This window comes from Trifolium pratense, linkage group LG2 (assembly GCF_020283565.1).
Source record: "Trifolium pratense cultivar HEN17-A07 linkage group LG2, ARS_RC_1.1, whole genome shotgun sequence".
NCBI classification, from domain to species: domain Eukaryota; kingdom Viridiplantae; phylum Streptophyta; class Magnoliopsida; order Fabales; family Fabaceae; genus Trifolium; species Trifolium pratense.
In genome coordinates this window covers 28,761,489-28,782,874 of record NC_060060.1, presented here as the reverse complement: position 1 = coordinate 28,782,874, position 21,386 = coordinate 28,761,489, and the positions used below count along the sequence as shown (strand labels likewise).

Here is a 21,386-nt window from a genome sequence, read left to right as displayed (position 1 = left end):
AAATAACTAGGTTAAATGTGTTTCATTGGTCTGTGTGATTTTTTCAAAGTGTTCCTTATAAAAAGGATCGGAGAGAGTAATTATCTTATGGCAAATGCTAAATAGTGCCCCCGGGGCACTCTTTAAGCCCTTAAATAGTAAGTTTTTTATAGAATTTTTATGGAAATGCGTAAAGTCAACGCATTGGAAATTTGAGTGTTTAATTTTTTGAATAAAAAGTTTCTTTTAATGGAATGCTTAAAGAGTGCCCCGGGGGCACTCGTTAGCAAGACCCTTATCTTATTGTAGAAAATGACTTTATAATCTTCGTTGATATGGTGTTCGGAGGAGCACCTCCCATGGTGCCCCGTACTTTGGAGGTTGGTTCGTCGTATTCCTAAGTTTATCAACATTTTGAGATCTAGCATATTTGACGTCAGGGTAACAAATACATTATGTGAAATTTTATTCTAATCTTATGTTGAACTCTTCTAATGTGCATTTACTTCAGTCTCTTCATAAAAAACTCTAGAGATATTTTGTTTCACAATGTTTTCGGAGCTTATATGCCCAAAAACATTCGTTTAGTTTCTTAATTTTTTTCATGAGCTTTAGTCATCTATTGTATAAAAAAATAAAAACTATCTTAAATATAAGCAAAAGTTAATATAAAACATTCTAACTTTTGCCAATTTAAGAACGAAGGGATTATATGTGTTTTTTTCTCCTATGGTCCGCGTGTGATAAACGTAGATCAAGAAACATATCTCATCATGAAACTCTTGGCCTTTTGAGTATCTTAGGATTATTGTTGTTTGTTGTTCGTATTTGTCTCTAATTAATTGAATTATGAATGGATGAATATGATGATTAATTTGACAATTCATGTGCTAATGTCTTCTTGAGTGCATCCATAATGATTAACCACTAACTATGACTTACAAGTGCTTCTTGAAGAGATGTGTTCAAGTCTGATTTGTCATCTTCCATAATACTTGGTAGTCTTAATTAGAAATGTTTATTCTTTCTGTAGTAATTGAAAATGTCTATCTAAAACAATAAAGTACAAATTACTTTGAAAAAAATTGTTTAATTTTTTCAAAATATTGTAAAACACTAAAACAAATAAAGTTTATTACGTACCCTGCAACAAATTTCCCTATTACTATTAGTTAATCTTTAAAAAAAAACTACGTTGTGAACAATAAAACCTTTTTGTTTTTCAGGATTTTGATTTAGAATGTACTGAGATTTGTGAGTGATAATATATCATGTGTATTAGTCTTGAGATAAAAATAGAGGGTCAAACAATTTTTTATAATGTTCAAACTTCAGAGATCAACAATTTGTGAGTTTAGAGTTTTGGAAAAATTGATCTCAAGATTTTTTGACAAATAACTTATCCAACTATTAAATTTTTTGCATATAGTAATTCAAAAGGCATGCAACACATCTTCAAGTTGTTGGTCTCGTCTAGCCGTCTCAATCATTCACTCATTTTTTTTCTCTTTTTTACACTGCTCTTCTTTTTCGTTATTTGCGTCAATCAACTGCTAGATTAAGAAAAGAAAAGAGGGCTGAACAAAAAATGTGCAAGAAAATATCCAACTCCTAATTTATATTCTCTCCTATATCCTAATATATCATTCATACACATTTATGACAAGTGCTCAAAACAATTCTCAACAATTTCATAATATGATTTTCATAAATTTCAAAATGCAGAAAAATGAATAACAGAGACATCAACTATTATTTTGTGCTTGTTTGCTGACAACCTCAACAAACTAACATTAAACTAAAATCGAGTCACATTAACAATAACAGTACATATACTCAGCTTGCTGTAACTTAATAAGCACCAGCATTTTGCTGCAACTTCGTAGCCCAAAGCTGTGAATTTAACTATGATTTAAAGGAATAGACATGCAACTTAAGCAACTTAAAAACTACTGTACAACTTACTGTAACATGTACAGGTTAAAATAACTTAAACCACTGTTAGATTGACAGTACATAATACAAATCATCAAAACTAGTTCCAGGCTATCAAAAAAATTAACTGGAATACTGCCTGTACATCTAGTTTCGTCTAAGTTTCTTAATTCTCTCAAGGGCACCAAGCCGATTTTCATCATCCTTTTCTTTTGCACCACCTTCTACTTCATTAGTTTCAAGCTCGTCTCTCTTTCTAATCAAACCACCAAAAACAGCAGAAGGGACATCTTTTTGTGCAATCTCGATATTATCACCATCGTCCTCATCAGAGTCATTTTCTTCTGGTAACTCAATTTCCTCGTGATTTGCATTAGTTTTTATCCCTCCATCGGACTGTGATTCAACTCCAGCACTAACAAACCCAACTTTTCTCTCTTTCGCCTTGTCAGCTGCAGGGGCTAATTGCCTTTCCAAAGCAGCCATTTCGTCCTCAGGGATCCCAGCCTCTTTTAGCTTGTCTTTGGCTTCATCAAGATTCACAGTTTGATCTTTCTGCATCAGATACTCGGGCAGTATAAAATGTGTCTGTAAAACAACAAAACTAAGGTCAGAATAAATGCAAAAAAAAAAATCAAGAATAAGACTCCGGAAAGCAAAAATTGAAACATTAAGTAACCTGGCTGTAGCTAGCAGAGACACTCCGTTTAATTCGTAGCATTTCTCTAAAGGTATCCTCATTTCCATGCTGAACCTCAAATTCATGCCACTTATTCCAAAAGTCTGGATCAGAACGTGGATCAGCAAACTTAGAGGCAAATACATATATTCCACGGGCACGTTCAATTTCTCCCAAGCTTCTTTCCAGCTCAGCATACTTCAAACACATAGTTTTGACATCCTTATCTGGAAGACCAGATTCAATTGCCTGCTCGTAGATCTCTCGTGTTTTGGGTACACCAAATATCTCAGCTGCACGAGCAATATATATTTCATACATGCTTAACTTCTCATTGTTGGGAACAGCTTTGGTTGCTTGATCATAGACCTTCATAGCTCGCTTTGCTAGTCCATAATCCTCCTCCAGCTTAGCATATTGCAGATATAGAGGTTTCACTTGATCAGCAGGGGCCTGTTTTGGCAAGCAATACCCAAAAAAAAATATTAGGTTAGCACATAGTACATTATCAGCATTAAAATTGAAGTTTATAAGACAAACACATTATCAAACAGTTGAACATCATATACTGCAATGTTGGCTTTATAGAAGCCTCCATTCCCCAATCTTAAGAATCATATGCCAAGTGGGCATAGATGAAGTCCTAAAACAGAATTGAGAATCTATAAAATAATGTAAAATTGCAAAGTCTATCAAAATGGAATTATTCTAACAGAATGTGATGGCTAAGGCAAATGAGCTTGTGCTGCAAAATACTGACACATCAATACTAGAGCTCGGTTCGGTTGCAATGCGTGTCACTAGAATTCAAGCTCAAATATAAGAAATTAGGTGCGAGATTGAAATCACGCAGCAGGGTTGAAGGAAATAGGATATCATGCATTGAACTGTCTCGATGCTGCCTAACACGTTTAAAATATTCTGTTGAAATTTATGAACAAGAGTAAAGAAGAAATTATATCAGCATTAATCTATACCAACTCCTCTAATGTAATCCACATCAACTCATTCAATCTAATACAATGTTTTATGTCAAAATCACTAATATTTTACAAGTTCAACTTTAATAGAGCAAATAACAACCATACAAAAGTTAAAAATTACAGATATAATGTAGAAAATTGATGGTGAGTCATTTGGAAAATATCGCAGGAATAAGATTCGACAATATTTGACATGCTTTAAACATAATCCAGCTCTCAGATCATCAATTCAACGTAAAAATTAAAAAGAAATAATACTTCAAGAATGCTTAGAGATGTGAAACAAAAGGAAAATAAAAGCACATACCGTTTCAACCGCATTCTCAAACAGCTCTCTTGCTCTCTCCAACTTTGTCCTTCCATATCTCTTCACAAATTTAGACAGATATGTAACCCAAATATCTTTAACATGTGGGTACTTAAATATCTTGACTCCTCTTTCATAAACCTTAAAAGCATCTTCAAAGTATTTGTGTTCCTACATAAATCAAAATCAATTAATATTATGTCAATGAGCCTCAACCAGCAGAAGTAAAATCCAAAAGAGATAATGTACTAAAACACAAATGTTGCTCTATACCTCAAGGAAGTATGCATAATTGATTATTACTTGTGGCGTGGCAATTCGTAAATCCAAAATCCGTTCATAAACTTCCCGAGTAGACTCCAAATTACCTAGACTTTCCTCCAAATCAACATAAAAAGTCCACAGTCTCAAAGATTTATGAAGTTTCATCTGCACCGGTTGATTCCCATCAGCCGCCACTAAAAGTAAAGCAGAATATAAATGCAATAGTTAGTTAACTCTCCAAGACAAACACAAAAAAAACTAAAAAGTATAACATTGTAAAAAAAATGTGAACAAGTCAGACTTAAGAATACCTTTTCGTTTGACCTCAACTGATGGCTCTGCCGTAGCCCGTCTCATAAGCTCAAGTGCTCCTTTGAAATTCTTATGTTTCAACTCTAATTCAGCCCACTCACACCAGACACTGGCCAGATTATCCACAGTTTTGTAGTTCACCTGCACTGCCCTGTCAAAAATGACCCGAGCATTGGCAAGATCTTTATGCTGCTCGTAAAGCTTTGCGAAAGCCACCCACAACGTATGAGGTTTTCCCACGGCCTTCATAGGATCAATAGTCCTCACAGCCTCTGTGTAAGTAAGTATCTGCTTAGTGGGGTTACCCTCAAAAAGCTTCACCCTCCTGTGCCATTGTTCCACATTATGAGGATTTTGACGTAAAAGCACACTATTAGCCAATTCAGGCCTCCTCTCCATGAGATAATCAAACCTAGCCAATCTCAAGTCAATGTCCTTTTTGTCATTCAGCCAAAACCCACGTAAAATCTTCTTATCGAAGTCCTCGTATTTGAAACGAATATCTTCATCCTCCTCCTCCTCTTCCTCCTTCACTCCATCTTCACCTTCTTCATCTTCTTCATCACTCATACCCATATCTTCCATCTTATAAGCAAGCATACTCTCTTCAAATTGCGAGTAGGAATCAAATATCACACTAAAATCCCTCACAGTAACAACTGTAGACATCCCCTCCTCAAAGACATCCCTAGCCTTCTCATGCAACCCCCTCCTAATGTAATACTCCGCAAGCGAAGTCCATAATCGACCAACCTCATCAGAAAACTTCCTAATCCCACCCCTAATAATCGCATCAACATTCAACCCAGAAACATCATTGGCATGCCTAGTCAACAAATCACACAACTCTAGCCAAAGCCTATGCTTAGTCTTCCCCTTTATCGAATAAAATTTATCGTCATTCATAACGGAAGCCAACCTCTCAGCAGCCTCTTGCCACTTTTCAGAATTAATCAAAAATTCAATAAAATCCTCAATGTGATTAGGATCATATTGCAGGTACCTACGATAAACCCTAAAAGAGGTTTCTATAGGAATCCCCTTTTGGCTAACAAAATACAAATAATGCTCCCAAATTCTATCATGCTGAGTAACCGGAAGAGCACAGAGAGCTCTATCAAAAGTTCTCCTAGTTCTTGTAACTAATTTCTGCTTTGTTAGGGTTTCAAGATACAAGATCCAAATTCGTGGCATTTTATGCATTGTAACAAGTGCACGTTCAAAAGTATTATTTAGGGTTTCAAACATTGAATGAGTAACGGGGAGACTCCGAACAATTTCGAGACGTTCACGGAGATAAGCGTACCAGAGTTTGTAGCTTCCAGGAAGAGCTTTGAGGGCACGTTCGTAGATAACGAAACGCTTTTTGAACGGCGAATCTGATCTTGCGATAAGGTATCGCCACCATAGTTTGAGATTGAAAGTATTACGAAGTAACTCTTCTTCGTAAACTAAGTCGTTTTCTGATGGATATAATTCTGATGGAATCGCCGCCATCGGAACAAAGAATGAGAATGAATCACACAATTGGAAGAAAGAACACTGTGTCTGTGGGTCTTTTTCTTTCAAATAAACAATAACTTTTTTCAATTTATTTCTTTCACAAGATTACTCCACTTATCTTTTTCTGTTTTAGCATAGTATATTTTTCTTTTTACAAAAGAATTTTCTTTCAATTTATTTAATATATCTTTTCTTTTCACAAAAAATCTTTCTTTCTATCTATTGAGATTTGACTTATTTTTTAACTTATAAAGATAGTTTATGTAAATAAATAAAATTTTATTTTAATTTATATTTTTATTAGCAAAAATTATATCTTTATAATCTATTTTTTTTTATCTTTATAGCAAAAAAGTTTAATTGTTGTGCACCGTCGGTGCAAATTTTTTTTACACATGCATCCAATAACACTTTGCCACATCATTTAATGAATGTGACACATCATGTGTTTTTAATTACCATACATGATGTGTCGGTATATTATTAGACGCATGTGCAAAATAACTTTATACCGACGGTGCATATAAATTAAATTCATAGCAAAAGAGTTTAATTGTTGTGCACCGTCGGTGCAAATTTTTTTTACACATGCATCCAATAACACTTTGCCACATCATTTAATGAATGTGACACATCATGTGTTTTTAATTATCATACATGATGTGTCGGTATATTATTAGACGCATGTGCAAAATAACTTTATACCGACGGTGCATATAAATTAAATTCATAGCAAAAGAGTTTAATTGTTGTGCACCGTCGGTGCAAATTTTTTTTACACATGCATCCAATAACACTTTGCCACATCATTTAATGAATGTGACACATCATGTGTTTTTAATTACCATACATGATGTGTCGGTATATTATTAGACGCATGTGCAAAATAACTTTATACCGACGGTGCATATAAATTAAATTCATAGCAAAAGAGTTTAATTGTTGTGCACCGTCGGTATAAAGTTATTTCGCATAAGCTTAAAAATGAGTTCATTCAAACCATCTCTTTTTTTAAAAAAAAAAATAATATTATTTCTATTATGTATCATATAAAAAAAAGTAGCTAGTGGTTGTATTATTCAGATTTATAATAAACAAATGGCTTAACTACACATTTGGTCCCTTACGTTTATTTTAGGTTTCAATTTGGTCCCTTACGTTTAAAAAGTATCAATTTTGTCCCTTACGTTTATTTTAAGTTTCAAGTTAGTCATTTCCGTTAGTTTTGTCACTAACACCGTTTGAACAGTACATGTGTCAGCGTGTCCAAGTGCCACATGTCAGTCCACGTATGCAAATTGACTGCCACATGTGACAAAATTGACGGAAAGGACCAACTTGAAACCTAAAATAAACGTAAGGGACCAAATTGATACTTTTTAAACGTAAGGGACCAAATTGAAACCTAAAATAAACGTAAGGGACCAAATGTATAGTTAAGCCTAAACAAATTGTTTCAAAATCAGTATAGATTTAATGATTTTAGTGTCTTTATTGTTGTAGATTAAATTTTATCAAATAAATTGTAGGTTTTGTTGTTAGGTCGTTTTATGTTATTAACTCGAATGTTGTAACTTTATTTGAATTTTTGGTACAAAAGGATGAATCTGTAAAAAAGTTAGGTTTTATGAAGATGAAGGTGAAAAATAAGTCAGGGAAGAAGTTGAAGAAATAGAGAAAAAAATTAGTTGATAATGATGCACTATTAGATATAGAACATTCAAAATTTAATTACTACCTTTTTTTCTTTCAATAAGATCAAACAGCTTAAATTAAAAGATTTATTGAGACTATTATGACTATTGGTCAACCTAATACATTTGGTGTTAAAAGTTAAAACTAACAGAAATGTCATTATGATCAACGATCATATAGTTAAATGACTAAAATAAAACTTCTTTTTTGTAAGAGATCAATATGAAATCAAAAATATCTTCTTTTTTTCGATAAATAAATCAAAAATATCTTTAAGAGACCAAGATACTAATTAAACCTAAATACTCCCTCCGGTCCTTATTATAAGGAACAGTTTGGATTTTTTTTTTGGTCCTTTATATAAGGAACACTCCTTAAATCTATGCTTTATTAAATAAGTAATTCCTTTTATACCCTTATTGAATTGAATTGTATACTCCAATATAACCTATTCCAATGCTTAACATTAATTACACACACATTTCCTATACAAAAAAATTGGAGGCAAATTTTAGTAAACAAAGAGTCACATAAATAGTCTACCACCATGTATAGAAGGAGTTACATTGGAATTAAGAATAGTGGTTTAGTATATTGATAATTACAAGAGACAACAATCAATTAAGACCAAGGTTATTTTTGGAATTAAACATAACATTTTAGAATTTTTAATAAAAAAAATAGGTTTCCTTGGTCTGTGTGTTTTTGTCAAACTGTTCCTTATAATAAGGACCGGAGGGAGTATATAAATGCAAAACAATTATTCAAAAGTTTGAATGATACCCATGACTTAGCTTGTATCGATAATAGTTTTAATCTTGAAGGCTTGCAAATACCAGAAAAAACTATAAGACTTAAAAATTATTGATTGAGATACTTACCTACATATTACTCACCAACGTAATTCTCACATCAAAAATAACATGTAAACTAAAGTCTTTGTAAAATTTGAGTTGAAATTTGACAGCATATAAATATCAAATTTGGGTTGAAATTTGGCAACATATAAATATCAAAATTGTTTTAATTTACAACTTCTGAAATATTATTACAGGAAATTTGACTCAAAGATCAAAATCAAGAAAAAGTATATTTATTTTATATTTTATATATCATATAATATACTTGAAATCAAATAAAAATTAGGCCAAACACTATGTACCTAAATTGACATAAATCCTACAATTTTTAGATTTAATGTATCTACTACGAAAATTAACGAGATTAACTTCCAGGATTTATTTGTGTGGGATTTTATTTTGTCAACTTACTTATTTTCTCGTGCGGTCCTACGAATTTACAAAAATATCACTGTCTGCTATTTAGGTAGGGGGACACCATACCAACTTTTTTTTATAATGTCTGTTACCTAAGTACCGGGCAATATTTTTCAAATTTTTTTCATTTTTATAATGTCCCATACTTAAGTAACAAAATAGTATAAATGAAAACATGTAATGATCGCGAGAAAGAGATAGAGTGACAGAAGAATATCTTTATTTGTGTTGGGTCACAGGCCCAAAGTCCATTGCGGTTCTTACTTAGGAAATTTTCTCATCCCACCCACTCACTTTCTCCCCTACCCCTAGCAATTCGGAAAACATTTTTCGAATTTTTTATAGTGTAAATTTTACACTAGAAAAACAGTTCGGAACGTATTTTCTGAATTTGTTTGCGTGCTAGGGGAGTGGGCGAGAAAGTGAATTGGTGGGACGAGAAAATTTCCTCACTTAGGTCTCAGATGGGATTACAAAGTAAAATGAAGGCCATCCAATATTTTGGGTATTTCTCACTGCACTGGTCCATCCATTTGCTGCTGAACCCATGGCTTATACTCTTCCATCATACAATTGATAGAAGTTAACAGTAAAAACTTATAACCGTGATTTCTGTGAACATAACTCAGTTGACAGAACTGTAAAAAAAAATAACTCAGTTGACAAGAATATTGCAATATGTATAAAGGTCTAAATCTAAAATTTTCTACTTATTCACTAAACTATTTGATTAAAAAAAGAGACTTATCATCGTTAAAAAAGTCACTAGGTTTGGTCTAGTGATGAGAGGTTTGGGTAGTATGTTATAGGTCCTGGGTTCGATCTCCGATCATTGTAAACAAAAAAAAAAACTTATGTATTAAACCACCTATCAAAAAAGGAAAAACTTATATTAAACCAATAAAAATAAAGAACTAAAATTTGTTGAGTCATGCTAACTGGTGCCCCCGAGGTATTGGTTAAGAAAACTAAAAAAGGAAATTTTAAAATTAAAAATAACATTGTTTACACTTTTGATGCGTTAACTGCACAAACTTCAATATGATATTACTATATTTGGTTCCTTAAACAGTGCCCCAAATTTGTTTAGTTGTTAAATTGTTTCCTCTCTTGCATCGAGCAATGAATATTTAATTTATAATTTATTTGGTACACAATATAGAATTTCTGAATCAATTGATAATATGTACTATAACGATAATGTCTGATCCTTCTCGTCCATTAATAAAATCTATCGAATCAAGCACTTGACTAAATTCAAGGTGTTAGTAGTTCGTTCTCAACACAGATTCAAGAGTTAAGAACTCATCAAACACCACCCATCTGGCCTTCTCAATCTCAACTAAAGACTAACATCGATGAAAATGAACAAGAACAAAAAAACGAATCCGAAGAGGCTAACAACCTCCAAGTCTTAGAAGGTCTCTTCAATATATATGACATTTGAAGATTTGAATTGCGTGCAGTTATATGCAATTAGAAAAATATATATTACTGTTCGATAAAGATCAGATTGTCTAGATTTAAAATAGCTTAAATAATAAGGAAAAAAATGTTTTTAATTTGAACCATCTAATTTTAATCGGTCGACTAAATATCTCCTATATATCTGTATGCAGTTTTAACCTCATGCAATCTGAATATGAGATTAGAGGATATTGTGAATTCGGATTGAATCACACCAATAATCTTGATGTGTGGAGCAAATTGAATAAGCAATCAAAACGTGGAAATAGCAATAATAATCACGAACAAAAGATAAGCGATAAAACTGTAAAGAACACGAAGCAATTGTTTAATCAGTTCAGTCAAAACCGACCTACTCTGGGGAGAGAGCCACTCTCCGTTCCACTATCAATGAAAAACTTGATTACAACGAGATTCAATACAAAAGAGTTGCAAAAATTAGACTTCAACCCTAATTCTACCCTTTTCCCAAATCTCTTCCCGTGACCAAGAAATTTCAATGATAAGTGATGACAAGATGAAAGAATCAACACCCAAAACCTAGAGATGAACCAAGAGTAACCCTCTTAACCCTAACCACCGTTTTGGTGAAAGAAACCCTCAAAACTTGCTGTCAAAAAACAGAAAACATGACCATTTAAATACCCTGCAGCAATTTTCGCCCGGGGCGCCAACTTTTCCGCCCGGGGCGCAGACTTTTCCGCCTGAGGCGCAAAAACAGAAAGCAACCCCTTTCCTGCTGCAAAATTTCGCCCGGGGCACCAAAACAGCAGCTTTTGCAGTTTTTTCACGTTTTCAAGGCAATTTACACCAAATCTCCACATTGCCTTTAAAACGATGGTGATGCTAACTTCCCACCAACCATCATGCTTCCACGCAAGATTTCACCACTCCTCTTCAGACCCCGGAGTCTACCTCTCCGTACTCCCGGAAAATTGCTTGCTTCCAATTGCCCTTGGATTTTTAGGACAATCCACAAGCTACACCGTGCCATCTTCAAACCCCGGATTGTAGCTTTTTGTACTCTTGAAGATATGGTTGCCTCCAACCAACCTTGGAAAATTTAGGTGATTTCACAAGCTGCAACCTCAAACTCTTCTTGTGTCCAACTACCTCCAGCAGTCTAACAAGTTACCAAGCCTGATCACCGTTGCTTCCACACAAGGTCCCCATAGCCATACTACTTTGGTGTACCTCCACCTCAAAACCGAGTTTCATCCACCAAAGCCTCAAATCGGTATATCCACTATGTCTTCCACCTTGTAACTGAGTATTATCATCACCGCCTCTCTAGACTAATGTCGAGTATTCTTACCACCGCCTCTCTAGGCTGATGTCGAGTATTATTCCACCGCCTCTCCAGGCTGATCAGCAAACTATGGTTGTCAACTAATGACTATGAGTGCTCCCACACTCTCATAGCCTTCCTCCTCATCAACGACAACATGAGTTGACGAACTATTGCCCCTTCTCTGAGGACAGTCCTTCTTGAAGTGACCCGGATCCTGACAATAGAAGCATATGAACCTGCCACCATTATCACCTTTTGGCCTCGACTTGGACCCATTTTTCTTCCCCTTTCCTCTACCTTCGATCTCACATCTATCCATCGTCACATTCAACCCTTCCGCACTATCACCAACCCTCAAGTCTCTCAACTTTGTCAACTCCTTGGTCCTCAAAGCCGATTGAACTTCATCCAAGATGATAGTACCTTCTTTGCCATAAAGCAACGCATCCTCAAGATTTTCAAGTGACTTGGGTAAAGCACACAACAAATGAAAGGCCTTGTCCTCGTCTTCCAAATTCACATCAATGTTCGCCAAGTCGTCAATGATCTTGTTGAACTCTGAAAGTTGCTCCACCATAGGCTTGTTCTCCACCATTCGAAAGAAAAACAATCGTTCTTTCAAACACTGCTTATGTGCCAAAGACTTCGTCATGTACAACGCATCCAGCTTGGTCCACATAGCCGCCACAGTTTTTTCTTTAGCTACTTCCCTCAACACATTATCCGCGAGGCACAAGATAATAACGCTCAAAGACTTATCATTCATCTCGCTCTTTTTTGCATTCGAGAGAGTATTTGGCATATTCGTTATGCCCAACAATGCTTCAGCACACTTTTGTTCTGTCAGTATTGCTCGTACCTCCACCTTCCACAAACCGAAGTCATTTTTACTGATGAACTTCTCAATCTCCCACTTAGAACCCATGATACTTAATTCGTTTGATCCTTTGCCCCACGGTGGGCGCCAATTGTTGTGAATTCGGATTGAATCACACCAATAATCTTGATGTGTGAAGCAAATCGAATAAGCAATCAAAACGTGGAAATAGCAATAATAATCACAAACAAAAGATAAGCGATAAAACTGTAAAGAACACGAAACAATTGTTTACCTAGTTAAGTCAAAACCGACCTACTCTGGGGAGAGAGCCACTCTCAGTTCCACTATCAATGAAAAGCTTGATTACAACGAGATTCAATACAAAAGAGTTACAAGAATTAGACTTCAACCCTAATTCTACCCTTTTCCCAAATCTCTTCCCGTGACCAAGAGATTTCAATGATAAGTGATTACAAGATGAAAGAATCAACACCCAAAACCTAGAGATGAACCAAGAGTAACCCTCTTAACCCTAGCCGCCGTTTTGGTGAAAGAAACCCTTAAAACTTGCTGTCAAAAAACAGAAAACGTGACCCTTTAAATACCCTGCAGCAATTTTCGCCCGGGGCGCCAACTTTTCCGCCTGGGCGCAGATTTCCGCCTGAGGCGCAAAAACAGAAAGCAGCCCCTTTCCTGCTGCACAATTTCGCCCGGGGCACCATAATTTCGCTCGGGGCACCAAAACAACAGCTTTTGCTGTTTTTCCACATTTTCAAGGCAATTTACAACATATGACACCATGAAAAGTGAAAACTATTGTAACTAACTAATATTTTTAATAAAAGAATGACCGTGTATGTTTGGTTTTAGTTCTGCAACAGTCAGAAGTAATTCTAGATGTGTAGAATTGATTCTCTCTTATTTCATTTTTCAAAATAGAATTAATTCTACTCAAAGCTAGAAATCGTAGCTTCTAATTTTAAAATTGATTTTTACGCTCAAATTATTTGTTCAACTCACTTTGCATGAATATATTTTCCCACATAAAATTATTTTATCTTCAAATCAATTTTGACCAAAATTAATAAAATCAATTTTTCCCTCCGCAAAACCAAACATACACTAAAAATGCATTTGACTATTCTAAAATAAATTGCTTTAAGTTATTTTTATGAGCATTGGTTAGTAAGAGCATTCACAATGGAGCACTCCATTTTTTAGTACTTAAATGGTTCCACATGGACACATCATCAATTTATTATTTTTTTAATAATAGTACCTGATAGGTACTCAACCCCTCCAATGGAGCATTTCTTAAAATGTTCTAAAATGGGTCCCATCAATAACTTCACATCATTACAATATATTTAATTATCTATTTTATAATATAAATTGATTGAATTAATGATAAAATTTAAAAATTAGTATGGACTATTTTTTTATAATTCGAAAAAATAATTAAAATTCGAAATTTAATTTAAAATAATATTGCTAAATTTTAAGAATTACATAATTAAAAAATAATTTAAAATAATTAATAAAATGATAATTTTGAGAGGAGTAGAATCCTTCAATTTGGTTTTGATTTATATGATAGGAGTATTTATTTTTTTTCCAACGGTAAAAAGAAACAAACAATGACTACTAACGTCTATATATGGTTGACATTAAATTTTTATGCCAATTTAAAAGTTGTGATTTTTTTATTTTTTGAATATATTAAATAAAGTGGGTCCCATAAAAAGAAGAGAGAGAGTTCTTATATTAGAATTGGTACCTATTAAGTACTAAAATGTGTTGTGCTCCAATGGTAGTACCTAATAAGTACCATGAGTACCTAATAGGTACTACACCATTGGAGATGTTCTAACTTATTTTGAGAAGAGGGTGTGGGAATGACAGCAGATAATAATAAAAAAACAGAGTATAGAAGGAAGAAAATGGTAGCTTTTTCAACTGCTACACGTCGATGCCGTAAGCAGCAATAATATTTTCAAGACGGCCACACGCAACCCCCTCTTCTCTTCTTCCCTCTCTCTCTCTCTCTCTCTCTCTCTCTGCAAATTGAACCACGCCACTCAACTCACATCAAATCCATCTTTCCATTCTCTCTCTCATTTCATTCCATTCCATCTACTATCTTAACATATCTAACTACTACTACTATTACTACTACTACTACTCTACTCTTTAAATTTCTTCTTCATTCATTTATTTCTTGTTTTTCTTTCCATGTTGAAAAAAAGAAAGACCCAGAATGGTCAATCCTTATTATTGTGATTTATGTGAGAAAAAGTTTGCATTTTTACACGTTTTGTTATTATGGGTCATTAAATAATGTAACCAACAACATTTTAGTATCTTTCAATGTTGTTTGTTTTATTTAATGATGTTATAAGTTAGATCCATTTTCTTTGTCTCACTGAAACATCATCATGTGAGAGTGTGATATCTTTGTTCTGTTCTTGTTCTGTTCTATCAAGGAGACAAGAAGGAAGAAGGAACCTTTTCTCTATGCGCGTGTCCCATAATCTTCTCCAATCCTCACTCACAATACTAAGTAATGTAAGTAACTATCATCAAACATGGAGGTTAATCTTTGCAATGACAAGCGCCAAAGAGAAATGGTTGATAGTTTTGTTCAAAGATTTTGAAGAGAAAACCAAAAATGGTGGAATGGATTGCATGGTTTGCCAAGATACATGATTGAGTGAGTGAGTGAGTGAGTGAGGGTATGAAATTGTAATACATAAATTTGTTTATGTTTTTTTGGTGGTTTATTTTATTTTTAATGTTGTTGGAGATGAATTGGTTTATTTGATGATACTAGTTTGTATATTTTTAAGGGAGAATATTAATTAATTACTATGTTTTTTTGGTTATTGATTATTGATGCTTTTAGTTTGTAGCAATGGAAACTAAGGTTTTGAATTTGATCTATCTGGGTTTCTTTTGTGGAGTAGTTGTTTTGGTTGAGTTTCTATGTACTTTTTTGGCATGGGTGAATTTTTACTTAAACTGGAGTTTGTACTTGTTTGTCTTTTTCTTTCCTTAATTTACTCAGTAGGTTTCATCATTCCCAACTTGTGTTGTGTGTGTGACATAGAAAGATCATCAATGATCTAATCTACTCCCTCCGGTCCTTATTATAAGGAACAATTTGGAAAAAACACACATACCAAGAAACTTTATCTTTCTTAATAAAAATTCTAAAATTTTACAATCTATTCCAAAAGTAACCTTGCTGTATTAATTTATCCTTAGGGAATATATCACTCTAATTAATGCATAACTTTGGAATGGATACAATTTAATAAGGGTAAAAATGGAATTGTAAGAATAAATTTAATGATTGTTTCTTATAAAAAGGACCAAATTTTTTTTCCAAATTGTTCCTTATAAAAAGGACCGGAGGGAGGATAATAATTGTCATCATGAATTTAGTGTGGAAATTACCAAAGTCTCTTAACTCATTAGTTATGCAATGATTGGCTTCATATATTACTGTGGACGGAGTAGTAATAATAAGATTAGGAGAAACTCTTTGGTAATAAGATTTGATCACTCACATAAAATTGAAAAAAATGTAGAGAGAAAAGAATTAAATAAAATATATTTTTTAAATAATTAAAAAATATATATTTTCATTTGAGTGTGACCAAATCTTGTGATCAAGCTCTTGTGTCAATCAAAGTATTTTTTTCTAAGAGAACTAGGTTTCACAAACAAAAAGAAAGATTATTAGTACCGAGAGGGCAAGAGGAATAGGGAATTGATCATATCTAAAGTTTTGAGACAAAACAAAAAAGTTAAAAGGACGAAAGATTTCGGACGGAAGGAATAAGATTTTTGCTTTAAAAAAATATCAAAGTAGCTAGTAGTTTAAGTGTACCTTAGTAATAAAATTACAATTAGCATTAGAAATATGTAATTTCAATTCACATTTGTGATAATGGAGATTAGAAACATATTCTCGTACAAATCACACCTTATAAATATGTAAATTTTAAGTGTAATTTAGTTCACATTTGTGAATGAGACACCTAAAGCCTAACATCAACATTAGGTGAACCACACATTTTATAGTTCACATTCACATGCAACTTTTGAATTGGAATAAATACTTCATATTTTCATAAAATAATGCTTAACAACTCATCCAAATTACGTACGTGTGAATTATCAACTTACCAACTTATTTCTAAGGGTCCATTAAGAGTGGTTGTCTGTTTTTTTATTTTAAAAGTCAATTTTAAGACAAAAACCTGTTCAAAGTAAATTGGAGTTAAGTTGATTTCTTGCGATTTTTCCTAAATTTAGTCATGGAAAGATCAATTATCTAATCTATAATAGTCATCATGAACTTATTGTGGAAATTAAAAAAGGCTCTAAATTGTTTTTCTTTTTGGAATTTTGAGGTTGTGCATCACAGTGCTTTGTTATTGATGTTTTTTTTTTTTTAATATTTACTACATTTTTCTTATAATTGCTGAAGTGGTAAGTTAGTGACATCATTGCAAAGCTAAGTTTGTTAAACTGACATACTGGTTATGTATGAGAAATGTGTTGCAAAATTTGAAAATGGATTAAGTGAATTCATTTATAGTGCAATCAAGCTGCATTCAACAATTGGTAGATGTCGGATCAAAATATAATAGTTTTGATCTTAAAATATTAACGGTTGATTGCATGCAGTCATGGATGTCGACTGCACCCAATTTCTTAGGCATGATTTTGCATTCAAATGTCTTGCACCAGAGTTAAAACTCAACATTTTTATCAGAGTTAACACTCAAAATGTTAGAAACTAAATCCACATGTTTCAACGTGCTTAGCTCATAGCAATGCACATAATAAGTGAAAGGATATTATGGTAATAAGTTAAACTCAGAAAAAATTGTACAAGAGAACCCCTTTATTCATAAAGCTCAATTTTTGGCTTCAAATTTGAAGGGCATTAGCAATTGACCCTGCTAGACTCAATACTTCAAAAGGTGCTTTATTTGCTAGAGCTTTGACAGTAACTGGGCAAGAATCTGTGATCCAAAAGTAAGCAAATGCTTTCTCTGAAGCTTCTGCAAGTTACAGATAAAATCTCAATAACATTTAAATATACGAAAATATAGAAATGTAAAAGTAGGTATTATTGCGCCAAGACTAACCATCTTTATGAGTGAATCGCAACCATGATTGGTTAGGGAACACGCCGTGAGTAACATAGGCGCTCACTTTTGCTGCACCATTGGCTGCTAAAACTTTCTGAGGAAAACCAATAGGAAGAAAAAGAGAATTGTTATGTTGCATTGAAAATACACATAAACTGATATGCATATACACGTATATAAAGAATAAGGTTCTATTTGGTTTGTTAAATTTCTTGAAAAAATAATCTTTTATAATTCAGAAATTGATAGCTGACCTGACACTCAATCAAGGTGCCTCCAGATTGAACCAAATCATCAACAATCACTACATGATGACCAGAAACATGTCCTTCCTTGAGCCGAACTATCCTCTTGTCACCTTCACGTACCTTTGTACATACAACCTGCCACTCCAAAAATTCAGACAACTGTAAACAAATTAACTAAAAATTAAATACAGCGATCCTAAGTGGAGACCAACCACTGAATAATTGTCGAACTGCTTGTGGAATCGCTTCCAAGCACCATCATCTGGAAATGCAATAACTACCTGATAATAATGATAAAAAATTAGGATATAAAAAAATGAGAGTTGCAAGTATGTGAATTTGCCATGAAATAAAGAAAAGACGCTATTTTAAGTTTGACCTAAATATAAAAGAAAGGTAGCTGAAAAATTGTAGAATACTCACATTATCAGCATCAGGAAGTTGTTGCAGACGTTCCTTTAGGAGAGGAATACCAGTCTCAAACAATGGCAAAACCTCATCTCCGAAATAAAACCTCTCCTGCGTAATTTCAAATCATAACTACTAAAAACTATAATTATAGTACACTATTACAACATCAAGTACATAGCCTACCTAAGCATGCTCCTAAAACTCAATAAGTTTCTGTGAAGAAGCCACGATCTCATAAAAGTTTAACAGAGAATATTAAGAGAAAATTATGCTGTTTCTTAGCCTAATTATGATGTTTAGTAATTGAAATTAATTAAGTGCAAGCAATACAAATATATTCAACAGAAATTCATGAAAATATTAAATTATACACCACAAAGCAAAGCATATAATAGAACTTCATTTTGATACATAAAAAACACAAACCTGCAATGCATGAATGTCGTATATGACTAAACTAGTAGGGCCACCTCTTGAAATTGGAATATTTGACAACATTCTTGCAAGGGTGAAGGCAGTTGCTACATCACCTTCTTCTTCCATTCGCTCAAACGATCCAGTTGGGAAGAAAGGTAATACCAATGTGAAGGAAGAAACAAATAGGCGAGGGAGTGCATATATGACAGAAAGTTGTTCAAAGACTTGAGCTGGGGAGCTAAATGAAGCCAAAAAAGCAACATGTTGACCTCGGAGCTCTTCTGCGTTATTTATAAATATATTTGGAAATCCATCGGCAAAAGACCTAGATAAGCATAAAACTAATCCATTTTCAATTTCGTCAAAAATGAAAAATTACATTCACGATGTAGTTTTCTAGTTTGTAATGTTATATATGAGAAGTCAAGATTCCCAAACAGCGGAGGATATGGAGAGAAAAAATGGCATAACTCAAGTAATTGGTATGACCAAACAAGAATATAACTAAGCTTGGTACTAAAGTAACTAATTAGCTAAACTAAATATCATGAAGATATAAGATTTCTAACAAATGTCACGAAAAACATAAAAAATTAAACACAGCTAGATGAAGACAATATAATTTCTTCCAAACAAACAAAAAGGATAACCTAGAACTATAAACTATAAAGATCCAGTTTGCAAATCCTAGATAATCTAAAGCAGGAAATTTCCATACACAGCCACTCGGCGGACATGAAGTTGCTGAGATTATTGCTTTCCTTGTATTTCAATCACAAAAAAGCACACTTAATCTTCCAAAAGATATACTAAAAAGTAAATAGAATATTGTGCATACTGTGATGCTTGATCTTCTTCATAAATATCAAAGCCTAATCATCATTTAGTAAAATTCAAAAGTTTTGTATTCACACATCCGTTTTTTTAATCTCCGAAACACGGAGTTTCCTCCTAAACTACAGCCCTCAAATAAATTATTATCCAATGCAAAACCTTATAGAACAAACCAAATCGTGCCGGACAAAATGACAGTTTTCAAATGAAAAAATAATTTAAAGCAGATAGAGAGGAACCTAACTAACCTCCATTTGATATTCTGGAGAGTGATATTGTTCTGCGAATGAGAAGCAACTTTGTTGGCAAGTTCTTCACAATCAAGTGAGTAGAAAAGATTAACATGTTTCTTTGGAGACTTGACCACTATAGATTCGGCCATTATTTGGTCGCGCCTCAAACAATTTTGAGCCTCAAACAATTTTGAGGCCCGTTCTAATATTAAAAATGAGTCCCTAACAAAAAAAAAAGTCAAATGTCTACACATATTATATATAAGATAATTACACATAAACAAAAGGTAGACGGACAACAAGCTGCGCCGCTAAACCTTTCTGTATAGCAAAACTCAATCTTCGAAAAACTACATTCAAAGACCTAGGCGACACAACATTACTATGCAATCATCCTTAAATCGTAAATAACATAAAAAGTAATCATCCTTATAAATAACATAAAAAAGAGCAATATTCAAATCAATAGTGTCAAAATACAATTTCAAACTAATACCACTATCAACCTTGTAGCTATTATTCGTCATTCTAACACATTTTTGAAACAAATTCATAAACTTCTTGAATAGCTCTTGAAAACAGCTTATAGCTTATACTAAAACAGCTTGACTTTATTTTGGCTAGTTTAGATTGACTTATTTGAACATATCTAGTAATATAAGTTTTGCGAGACTGTTTGGGAGAATTTATGAAAACAACTTACGACAATTTTCATGAGTTTTTTTCAACTTATTTTAATAAGTTCTCTAATACTATACCTTATGAAAATGAAAATAGCTCGTAAAATACATAAGCACTTATTGTGCTATAAGCTGAAAATAAGTGCTTATGCTAAAAGTGCATGATTAAGCTGTTGATTCAAACAAAGTATAAATACCTGATCTTCTTCTTCGATATTGATTCGTTCACTGACTCAGACTCAGCTTTTGTGCGTTGCAGGAACGAGTTTCATACTCTTGTTGGGTTTTTATTTGAAAAAAGTATAAGCTGGGCTGGGCTGGGCTTTTAGTTGCATCTTTCTTTTTTCACCTCCACACTTCTTACCCACCCCCGAAAATATCTCTTCACAACTCGTCCGGTTACATAATTTTGAAAGCTATGTTTTATTTCATCCCTTTGCAATGTTAGTCATTTAATTATATGCAACTATAAATTTTATTAAATATAATAATATCTTAAAAGGGTAATTCATTTGGTAGCTATTAAATTCGGATTCTCCACTTCTCTACATTTATAGTGTAAGAGTCTAATCACTAGACTACTATACAAAAAAAAAATAAAAATTCTTAGATATAATCCTTAACATTCAACCATATTATGTAATTAGGTGATCTGCTCAAGTGAGTTAATGAGCCCTGCTTAAGAGGAAGTTGTTTAGGAGAATTAAAGATTAATTCCAAAAAAAAAATTCTTGACCGTTTTTATTTATCTTCTGACCGAGCTCCAAATTAACAAAGCTCAATTCCTCTCAACTCTAATATTAAAAAAAAAAAAAAGATTACACAAAGGACTAAAGTAGATATGTCACTTAATAGTTATATACTCCCTCCGTCCCAAAATATAAGT

The 21,386-nt window shown here is 33.3% G+C and overlaps 2 protein-coding genes across 2 annotated transcripts; both read right to left on the bottom strand.

Annotated features, from left to right (window-relative positions):
* Positions 1-1,729: 1,729 nt before the first annotated feature.
* LOC123905551 (pre-mRNA-splicing factor SYF1-like) lies at positions 1,730-6,088 on the bottom strand. The gene is made up of 5 exons (XM_045955200.1): positions 4,459-6,088; positions 4,157-4,341; positions 3,884-4,054; positions 2,594-3,046; positions 1,730-2,502 (listed from the first exon to the last, which is right to left on the bottom strand). Exons 1-5 carry the CDS (start codon positions 5,954-5,956, stop codon positions 2,062-2,064), a joined length of 2,748 nt encoding a protein of 915 aa, XP_045811156.1. The 5' UTR covers positions 5,957-6,088; the 3' UTR covers positions 1,730-2,061.
* An 11,184-nt stretch (positions 6,089-17,272) lies between these two features.
* LOC123905549 (ribose-phosphate pyrophosphokinase 4-like) lies at positions 17,273-20,838 on the bottom strand. The gene is made up of 8 exons (XM_045955199.1): positions 20,698-20,838; positions 19,836-20,042; positions 18,763-19,078; positions 18,349-18,444; positions 18,138-18,206; positions 17,932-18,060; positions 17,675-17,771; positions 17,273-17,587 (listed from the first exon to the last, which is right to left on the bottom strand). The coding sequence occupies exons 2-8, from the start codon at positions 19,967-19,969 to the stop codon at positions 17,454-17,456; spliced, it is 975 nt and encodes a 324-aa protein (XP_045811155.1). The 5' UTR covers positions 19,970-20,042; positions 20,698-20,838; the 3' UTR covers positions 17,273-17,453.
* Positions 20,839-21,386: the final 548 nt, after the last annotated feature.

What these genes read in the sequence shown, in the direction of transcription:
- LOC123905549 (XM_045955199.1), bottom strand. Translation starts at nt 19,969, where the DNA reads ATGGCCGAATCTATAGTGGTCAAGTCTCCAAAGAAACATGTTAATCTT. An exon ending in CTCCAGAATATCAAATGGAG is followed by an intron (nt 19,079 to 19,835) that starts GTTAGTTAGGTT and finishes ATGCTTATCTAG; the next exon opens with GTCTTTTGCCGATGGATTTC. An exon ending in GCACCTTGATTGAGTGTCAG is followed by an intron (nt 17,772 to 17,931) that starts GTCAGCTATCAA and finishes GGTTTTCCTCAG; the next exon opens with AAAGTTTTAGCAGCCAATGG.
- LOC123905551 (XM_045955200.1), bottom strand. Translation starts at nt 5,956, where the DNA reads ATGGCGGCGATTCCATCAGAATTATATCCATCAGAAAACGACTTAGTT. An exon ending in AGTTGAGGTCAAACGAAAAG is followed by an intron (nt 4,342 to 4,458) that starts GTATTCTTAAGT and finishes CTTTACTTTTAG; the next exon opens with TGGCGGCTGATGGGAATCAA. An exon ending in ATTATGCATACTTCCTTGAG is followed by an intron (nt 4,055 to 4,156) that starts GTATAGAGCAAC and finishes TGATTTATGTAG; the next exon opens with GAACACAAATACTTTGAAGA.